Source organism: Anser brachyrhynchus (assembly GCF_964034855.1).
Source record: "Anser brachyrhynchus genome assembly, chromosome: Z".
Classification (NCBI taxonomy): Eukaryota; Metazoa; Chordata; class Aves; order Anseriformes; family Anatidae; genus Anser; species Anser brachyrhynchus.
In genome coordinates this window covers 76,135,979-76,154,757 of record NC_137697.1, presented here as the reverse complement: position 1 = coordinate 76,154,757, position 18,779 = coordinate 76,135,979, and the positions used below count along the sequence as shown (strand labels likewise).

General features: G+C 38.4%; 1 protein-coding gene across 14 annotated transcripts in view; it reads right to left on the bottom strand.

Annotated features, from left to right (window-relative positions):
• ADGRV1 (adhesion G protein-coupled receptor V1) overlaps nucleotides 1–18,779 on the bottom strand; it is a 289,971-nt gene that overhangs the window by 217,016 nt on the left and 54,176 nt on the right. For 13 of the 14 annotated variants that reach the window (XM_080573059.1, XM_080573054.1, XM_080573063.1 and 10 more), the window contains 12 exons: nucleotides 16,788–16,968; nucleotides 15,965–16,167; nucleotides 15,183–15,312; nucleotides 13,488–13,568; nucleotides 12,006–12,145; nucleotides 9,006–9,615; nucleotides 7,844–8,059; nucleotides 6,649–6,864; nucleotides 5,204–5,448; nucleotides 4,828–5,009; nucleotides 3,275–4,086; nucleotides 1,639–1,848 (listed from right to left, as the gene is read on the bottom strand). In XM_080573059.1, coding sequence (XP_080429185.1) covers nucleotides 1,639–1,848; nucleotides 3,275–4,086; nucleotides 4,828–5,009; nucleotides 5,204–5,448; nucleotides 6,649–6,864; nucleotides 7,844–8,059; nucleotides 9,006–9,615; nucleotides 12,006–12,145; nucleotides 13,488–13,568; nucleotides 15,183–15,312; nucleotides 15,965–16,167; nucleotides 16,788–16,968 — 3,226 coding nt within the window. The remainder of the gene's footprint in view (nucleotides 1–1,638; nucleotides 1,849–3,274; nucleotides 4,087–4,827; nucleotides 5,010–5,203; nucleotides 5,449–6,648; nucleotides 6,865–7,843; nucleotides 8,060–9,005; nucleotides 9,616–12,005; nucleotides 12,146–13,487; nucleotides 13,569–15,182; nucleotides 15,313–15,964; nucleotides 16,168–16,787; nucleotides 16,969–18,779) is intronic. The other variant, XM_080573064.1, reaches the window with a different exon arrangement.

The following is an 18,779-nucleotide window of genomic DNA, read 5'->3' as shown; positions in this document are numbered from 1 at the left end:
TAGCCAAGTACTTCAGTTTCAAGCAGCCAGCATTTGGTGGCATGCTATGAATAACATTTAACCAGTTGAAAGTATTCAGGGACTTTGGGACTGAGACAGTTTGTATTAATTCCTTGTGCTCATTAACAGCTCTTCTTAGCTAATCATATCACAGCTGGCTTGGCACAGAATTAACACAAACCATACCTAGATAAAAAACCAAAGGTTATGATGCCCTTTCATGTTGGGAAAACAAAACAAAAAACCTTTGGTTGAGAAAGCCATTTTTCTTCAAACAGAAAATGTAGTGCACACATTAGGGGACAAGTTCCTGTTTTGTGAACTTTCCCTGCCCATCAGTTCAAACATCAGAGAAACGTGATACTGCAATACACTGAGATTCCATCAAAGGCCACCTAAAGCAATCACCACCAGTACTATTATCATCCTATGCAAAACTGCATCAAACTGTAGATGAAACATGCCGTGTATTCTTTAAAACAATAGTAGAAATGTTTAGTACATACCAAATTATTATTGTTCTTTCTCAAATGTTTGGTTTCTCTTATAATTGCTACTTCCCAAATCATCTGCCGTAAAAAAGCATCAGGTTCATGGGACAGACAAAGGGAAGATGTTACCCTAATGTTTCTGCAGTAATGTTTTCTAGAATATTTTAAATTATTTGTAAGTTGCTGATAGATCTGATGTGCTTATGACTATTAGGTGTGTGTATGTTGGCAGTCATGAGGTGGGCTGGCAGGAGCCTCGTGCAGGCCAACAAAGAGAAGGGCAGAGTCCTGCCCCTGGCGGGGAGCAGCCCCAGGCACCAGGGCGTGCACCCTGATGGAGAGCAGCTTGGCAGAAAGGGCTTGGGGTCCTGCTGGACACTGCACTGGGCAGGAGCCAGCAACATGCCTTGTTACTAAGAAGGCTGATGGCATTCTGGGCTGAATTAGGCCAAGTATCCCTAGCAGGCTGAGGGAGCTATCCTTCCCCTCTACTCTGCACTGGTGAGGCTGCACCTGGAGCACTGGGTTCCCCAGTGCAAGACAGACCTAAACGTACTGGGAAGACTCCAACAGAGGGACACCGAGGTGATCAAGGGAAGGGAAGAGAGGCTGAGAGAGCTGAGACTGCTCAGCCTGGAGAAGGGGAGGCTCAGGGGGATCTCATCAGTGTCCTTCAATACCTGAAGGGAGGGTGGAACAGGACAGAGCCAGGCTCGTGTCAGTGGTGCCCAGGGACAGGACAAGAGGCAGCGGGCACAAACTGGAGCACAAGAGGTTCCCTCTGAATATCAGACAGCACTTTTGTGCTGTGTGGGAGCACTGGCACAGGTTGCCCAGAGAGATTGTGGGGTCTCCCTCCTTGGAGATACTCAAAAGCCTGGACATGGTCCTGAGCAACCTGCTCTAGGTGGCCCTGCTTGAGGGGGAAAGGACCAGATGACCTCCAGAGGCCCCTTCCAACCTTAAGCATTCTGTGATTCTATGAATGCTTGCAAGAGTTTAAAGTACATGTCAAGTATGTGGATATTCTCTTCTTGCTGGTGTTCTCTGAACAGTGAAACACAATCATTGTGAGTCATTATCAACCGAAAGCACAAAGATGGAAACTGACATTAAAATTTGAGCGTGGTCAACACAAAGAACACACCTTCACAACCAATAACAGATCTTGAGGCTGTATGGAAGCTTATAATTCCTGCCACATTGTCACTTGCCAGAATAATCACTGTGACAGTGTCAAAACTGGGCAAAATTCGACTCCCTCCTTCAGTATGGACCAGGCTGATTTCAATACTTTCATCAACCTCTGGCTCTGGATCATCTATAATGGGCAGCGTGACCATCTTCTTTGTTTCACCTACAAGGAGAAGAACGTATACAACCGTGTGTCCACTTGGAAACCACCTTGTAAAAAGACTCAATCATCTCATTTTGAAAATAATTAAATATATAAAATATATTAAAATTGCATGAAACAAACTTATTTACCTTTCTGGAAGTCAGTGAATGTCATTATGAAATTTTATCTAATTACTATTGATCAGTCACATTAAGCCAATAAAACGATCACATCATTAAATATACTATGTAGAAATTAATTATATAGGAATTATTTCGGAGTGCCTAGAATTCTTTATTTTCATTACAAATTCTATGACTTTAAAATTTAACTTAGAAAAGGGGAATATCATTCTTGAAAAAAAAAATAAATTGCCAGGTGCTAAGCTCTCCGATGAACCATTTACACAAGGGTGTACATTCAATATGAGTACATTTACTGAGCCAGAGAATGCATTGAAATGGGATGACATTTTGTTAGTTCCTTGCCTTTGGGACTATCAAAGAATAATAATGTAAGCAGCAAACACCGTTAATCTCTAGTCGCTGTATATCCATTAAAATTTACAACACAATCCTGTTGTTCAGTGCGTGTGCATAACCCAGCTGTGTTTTATGATCATTAGAATATCAATTTACAGAATACATATGTATTTCCTGCTAGATTGTCTTTCAAAATACTTCAAAATCAGTTTTTACTAAACTTATAACTGGTAATGTAATTACACGTCAGCCTCAGAATCATTGCCAGCAGCCATGCCTTACTATTCAGATGATTTATCAAGCTAGCACACTAGAATCTTTACTACGCACCTGGAAATTGCTTTCAAAATATCAGTTCGATTAACTCAGACTTTGAAAAAATAAAATACAGCATAAAATACAGCATGCTGCATGGTACTTAAGTAATGTCTGAGAGGGACTTGTTTGTCCTGTTTGCAATTCTTTTAAATATGTTCTGTTATGTTACGTTTAAATATGTTTTGTTATGTTACAATATGATCTCAGAATTTAAAGAGATGTCATGAAAAATTAGTACTGTAGTGACCGAGGGCTAACAAAAGACCACTTAGGCCTGATTCTCATTTCCATTATCCTTGCTGTAACAAGTATCTTCGACTTTATTAATCCTTACTTATGTGGTAAAGGAAATCTTTATAGTGCAATATTTATACTGCAATATTTCTTTAATAAAAACCCTTAGATATTTATTGTGCTTAGATATTTCATTGTGCTTTGCTACCACTGTGTGTGTTCTGCAAGATAATGCTACATGCTAATGAACAACCATACTCTTTTGCACGTGTATCCTTAGCATTCAGGAAAATTTAGCCTAAGAAGAAGATATCAGTTGTCAAAACATCCACAGTATCGTGTACTTGTCACGTTCTTTTTTCTTTTTCTTAGTTTTACAAAACAGAAGCCAAAACGAGAGCTTGTCTCACCTTCAGCAAACACCAGAGTCTCACCGACACCTATAAAATCCAAGTTTGGAGTAGCAGTCCCACCAATGACACGCCATTCCACTGTCACTTGTCCCAGGCTGCCTTCTGTTCTGTGTATCATTAGCTGCACGTTGGTCTGAGGACGTTCCTCTACTTCAACATACAGACCTTTCTCTGTTGCATTGGGACTTACACTGTAGATCTTAAACACTCCAAATGCGTCTCCATTCATCATTATGATAACTGTGGAGGTATTTGGCTGTCCTATGGTTGGTTGGTTTTTTGAGCTGGCTGAGACGTTCATCAGTTCTGCTTTCAAAAGGGTTATAGTGAATCTCTCATCCAGTTCTGGCAGGCTGTCAGGCAGTATGGTAACTGTTAGATTTGCAAACTCTTCCCCTTCCTGCATTATGGCCCACTGTCTTGTAACAGGTTCATAATCACTGCCAGCGATGGCTTGTGTGCTGAAGAGGGCGAATGCACTGGTAACGTTTTTCTTGTAGGTCCGGAACCCTGAAGTGTTAGTTAATGGGCTGATATCTGACGTCAGCCAAAGGCAGAGAGGAATCCCTGAGGCACTGGAAAATGTAAAGGCCGAACATGCTTGTTCTTTTAGGCACTGAGCTGCACAGGAATACACAGGGTCACTTGCTGCTGACACATTCACTCTGGTCTTGGATGGTTTGTCAGGAATTCCTTGTACAGGAGGCTCGTAGTAGGCCAGGATATCCTGACCTTGCTCCACAGCAAGAGCTACAACGTCAGTCTCAGAAGTGCTGTAGAAAATCTGCAGCTGACCAAATCTTCCCTCACTAAAAGACATTATAATAAAATAAAGTTCTGTTAGTTGACAAAGGATGTCTAATATTCTAAGTTTCTGGGTTAATAATAGAAGTGAACAACATCAACTGACCCTTTCTGAATTGCTGAAAAATTCCAAATAACACATCAAAATGCATTCCCTTTGAAACTAGCACCAGAATAACTGAGTTATCTTATTTTTTTGTGGATAGCAAGTTTGATTATTTATAGCTTAGGTAGTAGTCTGTTAAGAATGCATATTTATAAACATTTGGTTCTAGGAGTTAACTTAGTCTTCTTCAGGACTTGGCAGCTCTCCTTACTAGCAAGGAAGAAAAAGCCGGTGACGCCCAGACTTATCATCCTTCCTCTAGGATCACATGCATAAAACCTGTTTTCCTTCTCTTATTTTCATCCTGTAAGGGCTGGCCATTTTGTCCTCCTGTTCAAATCACAGGAACAGGCTACCATGCAGGTTTAAATGATTTGATGATTAAATGGACAAAATGAATAGTACACTGTGTACGCTGAGTTTACATTGTGCATTTCAATGTATACTACGTTTAAGTAATTTATGTAATAAGCAGACATCTACTTCAAAAACAATGTGTTTGAAATGAAAATATGTTGAGATGGCAGATCAAAGAATTGATGCACATATTTTTATGAGAGGAGCATGAAATTTGACATTATAGTGAAAACAAAAGTGAAGAATAAATAGTAGTTATAAATAAAGCAAACATTATACAAACCTTCGCCTGACTGTTATGTTTGCCAGCAAATTTCTTTCTAGTGGCTCCTGAACTCGATATAAGGATTGATGAAAGAAAACTGTGCCATAAGGATTATCATTGGCAGGTATTATAATAGTTGCCACGCCATCTAACCCAATAGCACCACCATTGGAGGCCTGAGTTAATTCTACACGGACAATCTCAAAGAGAAGAAAAGAAAAAGAAGTAATGCAGCTAGACAATTTGTGGTTTTTCTAACAATAATTACAAGCAAAGTATAACATGAAATTCTAGCACCTTCCTGCCGGAACATTTCTTGTTTTCCATCATACATATTTCTAGAACAAGTCAAAAGTAATACCATCTTCAAGGAAGATGTAAGTGCTTGACTTACTTCTTCTATTTCTGGAACATCATCAGCCAGGATTTCCAATAGTAGCATCTGAAAGGCTTCCCCAGGGGCAAAAGTAATATTGCCTGAGGCAACCTGCAAGTCCTCATCAGCAGGGTGTCCACCAATGGTAGCAACCCACTCAACAGTAACGTTACCAAGTGTCCCAGCGTTGCGGATTACTGGCAGATTTACGGGTACTGATCCAGATTCAGGCTCCTCCACAGTAAATTCGGTCATCTGGAACACTGAAGTGCAGCACAAAGAGGTGTATTTCATTAACAGTAATATTTAAAATAAAAACACCATCCTAGTTACTGAATTATATATTTTATTTCACTTGATTGCATTCATTTGCACAATTAAAAAAATGTTAATCAGGTTTAAACTTCAAATTGAACTTTTAGTATTATTATTTTATCTGCAAATAAAATTGGCATGAAAATTCAGCCCCCACCCAAGAGTTTATTCCAATGTATCCATTGTTCAAGGCTAGCCATGATCTAAGTTTTTAGAGGACGGTCAGAAGGTAATTTTTCCCTGTGAGGAAATTTTTTATCATTTTTTATGTCACGTATGGAAAAAATGTGTCAACATATTCCATCTAAATTGTTTCAAATATAAGTCTTTCTTGTATAAAATCTTTAGTTGTTAAGAATGAAGTTAATGAATTATCCATGTGGAATTATTTACTTTTGTCAATTTCCTTTACATTTTGCTGATAAAATGGAATAACTGAAATAAAGTAGGGTACTAAAGGGAGAAAGAGTAAGTCAAATAAAATGGCTGGAAAACATACACCAGAAATACTGAAATAGAAAAAATAAATAGAAAAGATAAATTTCTAATATGTCATTAAATTTTTGAAATTACCATTTTTTTCTCAAAACCTGTGTAATGAAACTATTTTTGGAAAGTGTCCACAATCCATTTTATTGATAATGATAGAAAGAAGAAAAACTACAATAACTAACAACCAGAACGTACAAGAATGCAATTTAATTCATATTTGTACTTTCCAATTTCCCCAGATATTTAAACCTGCTTTGCCTGATTATTTTGTAAAACAATGACACTGCACTATCTAAACAGGTTTTGGCATGTAAACTTAAGCTTCAAGCTATTGCAGAAATGCAACATTTAGAATAGATAAAAAAATACAAATTAAATTAAAATCCATCCCCATTAGAAGACTCCAAAATCCACCTTCGTCTCACAAAATCTTGATATATAAGTTGACTGAATGCTTCAATTCGCTATATAAGGGCACAATTTGCCCTTAATTACACGTTTTAATTTAGTTTATCTTATTTTGTCCTTTACTGTGTTCATCCAGACTTCCCTTTTTGTATTCTGAAAATCTTTATTCCATTGCCCAGTAATAACTCACCCACAAATCAGCAGATTGCTACTGGACAAGAGAAAATATGCAAATAAGACTCATTTACCAAAGGATCCAAACGGGTCATCAGAAGCCTCAATGGTTATGACTGCCCTCGTCAAAGATCCAAGCAAGGCTCCTCCTGTCGTTTGATTCAGCAGCTGAACATAAAAGGACTCCTCAACTTCAGGATTGATATCATTAATTATATAAATTGGCACAGCTTTACTTGTTTCTCCTTCTAGTAAGACAACATCTGATGAGGCTACACTGTAGTCCTCACCTAGATTTGTACATGAAAAAATAACAAAACAATCAAAACACAGAAGAATATTAAGGCATTCTGGTTCATTATGAAACATCACTAATGTTTATCAGCACTAATATTTATCTGTTCTTTTTGCATTCCCTTGTGTTCATATGTTGGTGTGTTTTTTTGTGGGTTTTTTTTTTCTTTATCTTCATACCCAGAAAATACAATTGTTTATTTCCTAGTGCCTTTTAGATATCTGGATGGATGAAAATAAATCTCATCTTGGCCAAAACAGAGTTTACACTGTCAGTCCAAGAAGCAATTACAAAAGGTCTATTATTATCTTCCATTGAGAAGATCACACAATTGTGACATTTCTATATTTGATTTCTGATAGTTGTCTGGCTTTCCAAGAGATAAAATGAAACAGAAGTACCTTTTTCAAAGGAGATTTTACTAAAGGACATAAGGTCACTCCTTCCCTCGTGGAGTTTTTCAGGGATCACCTGAGAGCTTTACCTTTCATTTGCAAAGTAAAAGTCTTCTTGAATTGTGCTTAACATTTGTCTGTTTCACAGAGGAGTCACCAGCTCTCAATTTCCCTCCAAGAAACTCAAATAAGCCATGTATGGTAGGTTGAAATATGTACAAAGGACTAAGTACTAGCTATATATACTACTACAGGATTTTTTATTTTATTTTATTTTTTTGAGAAAGTGAGTGGCCACCAGGGAAACAAACAGCCAATTCCTTTCCTTAGTTTTCTTGCTAGATTCTTCAGTGATGATATCTCTGAGTTTTTTTAAATTTGATGTAAGGTCTCTTCTATAGGACCTGAATTCCTGTCTCCTAAGTACACTCAGTAAGTATCTCACACTTTGGTATTTTTTCTACTTGTTTTACTAGACTGCATTCAATACACACTTGCTTGCTTTGGTTACTCGAAGCATACAGTATGCTCTTTCTGGTTTAACACAGAATGTGTATTTCTGCTATTTTGATTTCTTACCAGCTGTTGCAGTTATTGGCATAGCTTTGAATTTCACAGAAACATCTGCAAAAATTCCCCCAGTTCTGGTCACGTTAATGATTGGTCCAACATAATTTTCAGCAACTCGCACAGCTGAAGCTGAAAGCTGAAGTGTTCCAAAAGCATCATCATTGGCATTGATAATTACATGAGCTATAGTCTCACCCACTGATCCAAGACGAGGAGAATTTACAACTGAAATATAAAAAAAAACCTCTTAGAGCAAGCCTGAAATGCCTCCTATATATGGCTATACTGTTCATATACATACACCTGAGTTTAGTGGCTGGCCACTACTAGCTTTCAACAAAATTTTCATTTTAGATTTGGACAAAATATAACTACAAACTGCACAAACATATTTTTGATGTTTGAATTATATTATGTCAGAAAATCCACATTTTTACTAACTTATTATTCTACCCTGCTGTGGAGCATACAAAACACCAGTTCTTTGAAGAGGTGAGGTACTAACAAAATTAGTTATTTATTTGTCCATAGGACAATAGAATTTTACACTAGCAATGATGAACTATAAGTAACCTTTCAGTTTCCCAGTAGAATTATTTGTAGTGTTTCCCTTAAAATCAAGATTAATGTGGGAGAGTCATGGGGGAGAGGGAAGGGAAATTAGGCATGCCAAGAAGCTCTTAAGCATAAATAAGGCTGTAATGACCTGAATTTATCTGATCAGGCAAACATCCTCTACGCTAAAAAGCCAGCATGAAGCTGCAATTCTACACCACTTAATGTTTAAAAGGCTTTTTTGGCTTTCAGTAAGTGCAACTAGCTTATTTCCTATCATTGTGCTTTACAGAAACAACAGGTGAGCAGGTATTAGCACACAAAAGCAATACAGTAATACAGTTGGCCTAAAACACCTGGGATAAAGCAGATGCAGAAGGGAGAAAGAAATGTCCACCCCTGACAAAATTTTGTGGTAAAGGAAATATATGCTGACACACAGAATCTTCATACTTAATGTGAGATACTCTGACATATAACTTACAAGATTCTTAACTATACAGAGTTAGGCAGAGGTAAAATTTTACTGTAATTTCAATTGCTGCATTTTATCCTATTAAATATAAATATTAGCCTACATACTTAAGCTTTTGGTTTACATATGAAAGACACTTACTTGGCCGATCCTGTACTTTGTCGATCAAAACAGTATTGTTTAGCTCCACAAAAACAGATTCTGACCTCTCAGGATCATCATCATCCAAAACAGGCAAAGATATTGTGGCTTCGCTTTCATTGGCTGTGAAGATCACATAACCAGTAATGGGTATATAATCTTCTCCTTGTATTGCTCTAACAACATCAGGTGGAAGAAAGGGTGACTTTTCATCATCACCTAAAGTTCTGTATGTAACCACTACTGTACCAAGAAGACCACCAAGCCTTACTATTGTCAGGGAGATATTTTTTGTTTCTTCCTCAACTTTTATTGGTCTGTTTCTCTCAGAAAAGATGAACAGTCCATATGGATCATCATTAGCTAAAACTGTTAATGTTGCATTAGTGTGATTTCCAAGACGACCACTGGACACATTGATGATCAAAACTGAAAACACCTGATCCAGTTCAGGCACGTTGTCAGGAGAAACTTGTATGGTAATATTTGCTCTCACTTGGCCAACATCAAATGTTACATTCCCATATGCAGAGACCAGGTCTTCTGTAAGATCACAGTCTATGACCCAATACAGAGTCACCTCAGACAGGGCCCCATGAGTTCTCACAACCTAAGTGGAAAACACAAAGATTTATGTATTTCTTTGTACTATAAGAAAGAAGAACATAAAAGTGTAAAATGGCATACAGCAAAGTCACAGAATCACAGAATATCCTGAGTTACAAAAGATCCACAGGGATTATCAGGTCCAACACCTGACTCCACACAGGACCACCCAAAATCAAATCGCATGTCTGACAGAGTAGTCCAAATGCTTCTTGAACTCCGGCAGCTCGGTGCTGTGACCATGTCCCTGGGGAGCCTGTCCCAGTGCCCGACCACCTCTGGGTGCAGAACCTTTCCCTAACCCCCAGCCTGACCCTCCCCTGTCCCAGCTCCATGCCGTCCCCTCGGGTCCTGTCGCTGTCCCCAGAGAGCAGAGCTCAGCGCCTGCCCCTCCGCTCCCCTCGTGAGGGAGCTGCAGGCCGCCATGAGGCCTCCCCTCGGCCTGCTCTGCTCTGGGCTGAACAAACCCAGGGACCTCAGCCGCTCCTCATACTTCTTGCCCTCTAGACCCTTCACCACCATAGTAGCCCTCCTTTGGATGCTCTCTAATAGTTTATGTCCTTCATATATTGTAGCACACACAGTGCTAGAGGTGAGGCTTCACCAGCACAGAGCAGAGCAGGACAATCCCTTCCCTTGACCATCCAGCATTGCTGTGCCTTATGCACTCCAGAACACAGCTGACCATTTTGGCTGCTAAGGCACACTGCTGGTTCATATTTCTCTTGCTGTCAAGCAAAACCCCCAGATCCCTTTCCATGGGGCTGCTCTTCAGCCTCTTGTCCCCAGGCCTGTCCGTACAGCCAGCATTGCCCCTTGCCAGGTGCAGAATCCAGCACTTCCTCGTTTAACTTAATTCCAGTCAACTGTGACCTCTCCAGACTCCAAGACTATTGAAAAATTATTGAGAGAGGTCTTGCAATGACATCAGCCAGCTCTTTCTGTACTTTGGGATTAATCCCACTGGACCCCATAGACTTATATGCATCCAGCTGGAGCAGCAAATCCTGCACAAGTTCAAAGTTGGCTGGGAGTTTATCATCATCACAGTCCTGAAATTCAGAGCTTTGGGTGTCCCCGAGCCCATCATTGGTGTTAAAGACAGAGGCAAAGAAGGCATTAACCTCTGCTTTATTGGCGTACTTATTTGTGAGGTTACCAACCTCAACAAGTAATGGATCAATGTTTTCTCTGCTCCTCCTTTTGCTGTTAGCATACTTTAAAAAAAGCACTTTTTGTTGTCCCCCACAGTACTGGCCAGCTTCAACTCTGAGTGAACATCACCTCTGTAGTCCTTGTTCAACTGACCTTGCTTCCAATGCCCACAGATTTTCCTTTTTCGCCTAAATTCTAGAATAAGATCCCTGCTCAGCCAAGCTGGCCTTCTGCCCAGCTTGCTTAACTTCTGACTCTTTGGAATTGCCTGTTCCTGTGCTCTTAAGAGGTGTTACTTAACTAACCAGCACTGATGGACTCCAATACCTTCAAAAGCAGGTTCCAAGGGGACCTCACAAACTAGTTCACTGAGTAGTCTGAAGTCTGCTGTCTCCATAGCTAGGGCTGAACTTTTGCTGGCAGTTTTCCTCCTATTACCAAAGATTTTAAACTCAGCCATCTCATGGTCACTATGGCCAGGACAGCCTCCAATCACCACTTCACCCACAAGACCCTCACTGTTTACAAGCAACAAATCTGGAGGGCACCTTTCTTAGTCAGCTTCCAGAGTAACTGTACCAACAAGTTATTGTTAACGTGCCTCAGGAATTTCCAGTACCTGTTTGTATTGGCTGTATGGTATTCCCAGCTAACATCTGGGAAGTTGAAGTCACCCACAGGGGCAAGGGCAGATGACCTAGAGATATCCCTTAGTTCATTATAGAATAATTTGGCAATGTTGTCCTCCTGGCTGGGTGGTCTATAGCAGACTCCCACAACAACTTCATCTTATTGTTATAACTTATTTCCATGTCCCTTAATCCTTACCCGGAGGATCTTAAGCATGTCATTGCCAACTGCAAGCTGCACACAATCCAGCCCCTCCATTATATACAGTGCAAAGTCATTGACATGATGAGTTAAAAATAAACTAATTTTAAAAACAGTGTAATCTTTATCATCTTAGCTTTGCTGTATTTGTTGTGTCATCAGCACTTACTTTACAATATTCATACCTCAAATGTAAACAAGTAGAAGTAAATTTAAACTTATATAAAACATTTTAGTTTTAAGCTGAAAGATACACTTTAGAAAGTGAAGTATAAAATGTCAAGACAAATGTACATGATAAAGTTAAGTTAAAATGCTGTAGACCTATTATAAAAATATTGCAGAATGCTCTGTAAAATAGACACAAAAGAGGACTGCATAGCAATATGAGACCCAAAACTTTCTAACCTGCAACATAATATTGCTATCTCCATCTTCAGGCTCAGTTCCATTTACCGAGAGTGACTCAGTACTGAACTCAAAGACACCATGAGCATCATCAGAAGCCTCAATAGTCACAACGATGTGGGATGCAATTCCCAAGCTGGCTGTAAGTGCAAGTGCCAAAATGAGTTATTTTTTTATACCATCTTTTCTTAAATGAAAGAAATCAGCTAAGGAAGTTTGTTACAAAAAGCACACAGAAAAGCATAACTGGAATATTTCTGCTGTTTTGCATTTTGTGGTGTGTTTTTTTTTTTTTTTTAAACGTGGAATAATTATCCACATGGATAAGGAACTCACTTTCAATAATGCAGTCCTGGCAGCCCTTCTATGGAACAACACTCCAAAGCAAGATATAAAATGCAAATATTTTAAGAGAGGATCAAAAATAAAATTACTTGTCTAATTAAGGAAAATGAACTAGAATTTAGGGTAGGGGAGAGTTACGTGGTAAAACACAGTGTAAGCAGTGCAGACAGGACAAAAGCAGGTACTATTTTAACTGAAGCTGGAACAAAGAAAAAGCTAGTCCAGGAAATTCTACTACTATAATGATCATCTTGTGTGAGATAACTTGCTGCTTAGAAAGAGAAAGAGATTTTAAAAAAAATCTGGAAACACAGAAGAGGAAACAACACTTCCCAGGAAGTTCCAAAAAGTGGTTAAACCACAGACTTACTCTCAGGTTCAAACTGAACTCCTTTGTATTTTCAAATAAAACAGAAAATCAGGCTGTCACTGTGGAATAAATTATTTGATTTCGATAATGGGTGCTAACACAATATTTTCAGGTCTCTAGGGTTTAATTCAAAATCCGCCATCATTAGCGTTTCCCTCATAGTAGGTGCTTTTGTTTTCATCTTATTTCTGCATATTGTACGTTTTTAATTTTCTCAAGATTAAATTATCTTTGTTTTCTGTATGTTGTGACAAAAATAGACTTCAAAAATGAAAAATAATCAAAGCATTCTTTTAGAAAAAAAAGAGCTAACACCACTTTTTATTAAGAGTATTTTTGAGATGCAGAGATCAAAGCATAAAGCAAGTGGCAAAAGAAAGTATCAAAACACACAGTCAGGTAATTTTTAAATTACCTTAAATTTAAAAAGTTTCTCTCCTCTTTGCTTTCCAGAAAATTTTACAAAATTTACAAACAAAGCTAATTTTTCAAACTACTTCTGGAATAACTACATTGTGTTCTATAAAAATACAGCTTTGAAGATAGAGAAGCTGTTATTTTCTGTATTACGGTTAGTATTGACTGCTGTTGAAATTAAGCGTTTTTTAAAATGGGAAAGAATGTTTTGACAGGACTCTATGATATATCTAAATGAAGCATCTCAAACCACAAGCAAAATAACACTATGATAACCTGTGTCAGTAGCGTAGTTCATGAGGGATATTACAGTTAGCATAAAGAAATAAAGATTAATCCAAAATGCTTACCATGCTGATGGACAGTTGGAAGGAAGAAATCCACGTTCCCATCACCACTACCACTGCCATCATTTCTAAAGAGCTCAGCAACTTTAAGGTGACAGACATACAGATATATACACATATATACATTTATAAATTAGAGCGCAAGCAAAGAGAAATTTAAACTATTCTGGACAACAGGAAAAAAAGAGGGAAGCACTCTAGGAAGGTATCAACTTTGCTTCTGAAAGTGTACAGGAGTTCTAATAAAGACTGAAATATTTACATATGCCACCTCTTACTTAATTTATGACATTGGAAATAGCAATGGGAGGTCAGAATGAAAGAAAACACATACACATAGTTTTATCTTTCCTCTCTTTCCCTCTTTGTGTCCCCATTTTGTATTTCCCCTTTCTCACTCCTAACTGAGGCTTGTCATGGAGGAATCTAAATTGAAAAAAAGAAAAAAAAAAAGGCGGGGGAGAGGATAAAGTCCCTCAAGCTCCTTATTCTAATATTTTCTCACAAAGTGAAAATGTTGGGAAAATCTGCAGAAAACTTAACTAATGGGGACTTCATAAGCTTTGTGTTTGTGTTGGAAAGGCCAAAAAGAAGGCTCATTTTAAAAAGGCTATATAGTTACTGGATTACTAAAGTTAGTTGTAAATTTTCTGTCACAACAATTTGAAAGAGAAAAGTTTGACTCCTTTTAACAAAACAACTATTCAACCAAAAAGACAAAATACGTGAAAAGTCTCAAGACTTTACCAAAAGAATCACTGAGACCATGTTGCACCATAGACACATACAATCATAGCAGAGAGCTGGGTTAATTCAAGGAGATCTGATACATCCTCCCAGAAGGGACCACACTTGCAATTTCTGAATTGTTTAAAAAAATAACATCAGTTTTAAAAAAAATCAATTTATGGCTGTCAGTGTTTCTAATTACTTTTCCCTCCAACAAGCTTTACAATCTCCTTTAAAATTTTTCTCAAATGGAAAAAAAAATCTGTAAGGTATTCAGGGGTTTATGTGGCAGCACCACTATGCTTTGCCGTCCCTTCAGACTAGCCCTTCAAACCAATAATTCTTTCAAGTGTTTGTCTTGTTCTTACAGACAGTTATCTACGAGCTACCTCTGCAGCTACAGCTCAGCAAACTCCCTATGGCCCTCAACATCCACAGCCTATTACTGCTATAATCCATTTGACCTATGTATTGCAGTTCTTCTGATTTCACTCATGTGGAAGAAAAAACAAAACAAAACAAAAAAAAAACAAAACAAACAAACAAAAACACAACACTTTGACTGTTTAGCCTTAAATATTTTATAAATATTCCATATTTTTGAAATGCAACATATTGCTAATATATTTTTGCATTATTTTAGTTCTCATTACCAACCATGAAGTTATACAAAGTGAAAAGCAGCAATTGCCTTTAGATGACCTAACAGATGGCAGTAATACACTTTCCCTAATACATGGTAATAATATACTTGCTATGGGATCTGGTTGTTTCCACCAAGGATTAAGAAAAGAACTGAGGAACAGTTCTTCCCTACGAAAAAAGACAGCTGTATGGGGGTGGGGATGTAGAGGTGCTTTTTGTTTGTTTTCAGAAATAACATAGAAAATAATGCCAAGAAAGACAAGATTTTTATGAACGAGTAGAGGTCATGAAAATACAACTAAGGGACTGATATATGTGCCTTACCTCCTCCCTCTGGGTTCAACAGCTCCACTTTAAACGTTTTTTCTAATTCAGGAATAGTATTATCAGTGATGTTAACAGTAATGTACTTGTATCTTTCTCCTGGCTGAAATTCCAGTGTACCCACAACAGCCTGCAATATAAGAGCTCTTCATATTTTTGTTCAAGTCTAATGTTTTCATTCATACAAAAAAAAGAAACAGAACCTTCATTTTGTCTTTTTCAAAACATCTACTTTTCCTCACTTAAGCTTTAAAAAAAAATCTGAAAAATCTGTTTTACAAAAGAAAAAAAAAAAGAAGACGACATCTAAGTTGACATACTGGTGGGCATCTGCATTCATGTACATTTTTCTTATTTTTCTGCACAAATGATCAGTTGGACAAGCAAGTGCAGATACATGCAGGTTATTTTGCTAGGCATATACAAATCCCAGTATGTACAAGCATAATGTTAACCTGTACATGCACTTGAATAATATGGTCTGTAACAACAGGAAAACTCACAAATTGCTACACTGAAAACTCTGTTAAGAAAAAAAAAAAAGTTCAAAACCAGAGGCTTTTCCTAGACAATGCAACTTACTGCAGAGAAAAGAATGGAGAAGTCACATGATGTACATTTTTAAGTGAATATTACATATCCATTTGCCACATCACCTTGTAAAGTAGTCTTTCTGTGAAAGAATCATAGCTGGGCTAGAGCAGTCAAACTGAAAGCTATCTCCACGATAAATAACTCTAATTAATTCCAAAACAATTATACCACCTTGGCAGTTGCCATACCTGATAATCTTTGGGACTGAAAGCTGTGACTGGCACTGTTCTGTATTCCACCAGAACTGTTCCAAGAAGGCCTTGTGCACGAACTACCAGTAATCTGACGTGTCCAGCTTCTTCTTTAATAGTAATATGGGGCACAGAAGAGGCTGGAAGAATCATTTTATCACCTGGCTGAGGAGGTGGCCCCACAGAGAACTGGAGCAGACCTGGAAGACAAGAATTACTACTTACATGGCTTTTCATAACAAATTTTAAAGATGATAAACAATTTAAATAAAGTGATTGATAACATATCTTGTGATGGTTCTGAAATTAAAAACCACATATACCAGTATACCCTTAAGCCTCAATCACGCTATTTCCAGAGATGTGCTGTGTGCCTTACCCTCTCTCACTGATATTCTTGTCAGTCTTGATAAAAGGCACAGCACAATAATAAAACCTTCTCTTCCCAAAAGAACCTCACAGGCCACGGTTTTGCGTATTTACTGGTACAAGACATATGGAGAAATGACTCTCATTGTCAGGAATTCTCATTTGATGAAAAACCTGGACAGGATCAACTACATGCAGAGCCTTTATTTGCCCTCACAAGAGAATCATTGCTTGTTTGGTCAGGGAAGATTTGAGGCCTTTTTGTAAAATTATAAAAGAAAACTAATTCAGTATTCATTCATGTATATAAACAACGAATTAATTCAAGTTAGATAAAGTGGAATATATGAGATTGCTTCCTCAACTATTACAACCAAGCAAAGTTTTCATCTGACTGGAAAGAACTACACAATAATCTGAAACAAAGCTGTATAATTCCCATCATTGTTACCGTATGGGTGGTCACTGGCTTTGATGCTGATATCAGTAGTTTCCTTTTCTGGATCTATACTTGCTCCACTGGTGGGAGTTGAACCTAGTTTCCCATCTCCAGACACTGCAGAGACTAATGTCACACGGAAATATTCATTTAGCTCCGGAATGTCATCATCAATAACATGCAAATTTAACACCTAGAGAAGGACCAAATCATGGAGAAATCAAACCATGCAACATTCTTTGATTAGTCAGTCAGCTGTATCTGCTGTATAGTTCTGAAAGCAAAGGACAATATTTTTGCTCTCCACATAAATTCAACTAATTTCTAAGATAACATTTTATGTCTAGAATATGCTTTCCAAAAACAATGCTTCCAAGCTACTGGAAATGGAAGGCATATTTTCTGAATTGTTTCAAACTACATAAATAAGTGATAATAAATACTTGTTTGGTTGGTTTTGTATATCTTCACAAAAGCAGAGTTTAATTTCCATGTACTGAACATGAAATATCTGATAAATTTTAAAATCTTTTTGAAATTATGCTTATGAAGAGACATTACAGTGATTAATCCAATTTAGAGAGCAAATAAATTGAGCTTATTATACCACCTGACACTTTGAACTGCAGATCATACGATTTACTAACATAACCTTGCTCTAAACACGCTAACACATTCACTTCAGAAAATTCCATCTTTCGTTATGTTTTGATATGGTTGGACAAACATATAGAAAACATTTAAGTAGCTGATCATATTTAGAGGCATGGTAATGAGTAGATTACAAATGTCAGTTGAAAGTCCCTTAGGATATCCCACCTGAAGAGCAGCTTGCTACCAGCCCGTTTCTTAGAGCCATGCACATTAGCTCCTCTGTATGTATGCAGTAAATTGGACCAGTAAGCTGTGTAGCAAGAGCCTACATCAGCCATTTTCTGCCACTAGATAGAGTAATGTGGGCCTCGTCTATGCTGCCATGCTAGAAAAGCTTTGGAAATTTCTGCTATACATGATTGTATGAAATGCAGTAATATCATTTTACAGAGAAATAAAGCTGAATGAACAAACTATTATAACATGAATGAACTATTTTCAGATACCACACGCTTTTGCCAGTCATTACATTATCCAGATTCACAGTTCTAGTGAAGTCACTGGGATCCCTGCAAATGACTTCAGCGAATTTGAGTCCACATGGACTTCTGCAGCCTGATATAAGTGAAACTGAGGATGGTATTTTCTACTCACAATTCATCCTTATTATACAAACAATAATAGAAAGTGTATGTTGTTTCTACAGTACTGTGGTCCCGCACCACTTCTTCAAATAAATTTAACAATTCTGTGCTGTACATCAGGATTGAATTCATTGAAACAGATTATTTTTATTTCTATTTCTAGCACACGCTGTTTATTACCACAGAATTTTAATCATAGGACAGCCCACGTTGGATGGGACATCAAAAGATGAAGTTCATGGAAAAAAAAAAATAGATGAAATAATCCAGCAGCATGTTCAACTGCATCTTAAGCACCCCTGGTGATGGGAATTCTACCATAGAACCATACATTGGTTTGGGCTGGAAGGGACCTTAAAGCCCACCCAGTGCCACCCCCTGCCACGGGCAGGGACACCTCAACCAGAGCAGGCCCCATCCAGCCTGGCCTTGGGCACTGCCAGGGATGGGGCAGCCACAGCTCCTCTGGGCAGCCTGGGCCTGGGCCTCACCGCCCTCTGAGGGAAGAATTTCCTCCTTCGCCCCCTCCCTCGCCCTGCTGCCCACGCTGCTGTTGGTGCAGCCCAGGGTACGGGTGGCTTTCTGGGCTGCAAGCACACATTGCCGGCTCATGTCGAGCTTCTCATCAACCACCACGCCCAGGTCCTTCCCCCCCCAAGGGGTGCTCTCAGTGCTTTCTCTGCCCAGCCTGTGTTTGTGCTTGGGATTGCCCTGGCCCAGATGCTGAGGTCGGGACAACCCGACCCTGTCCCTAAGGAAGTCGTTC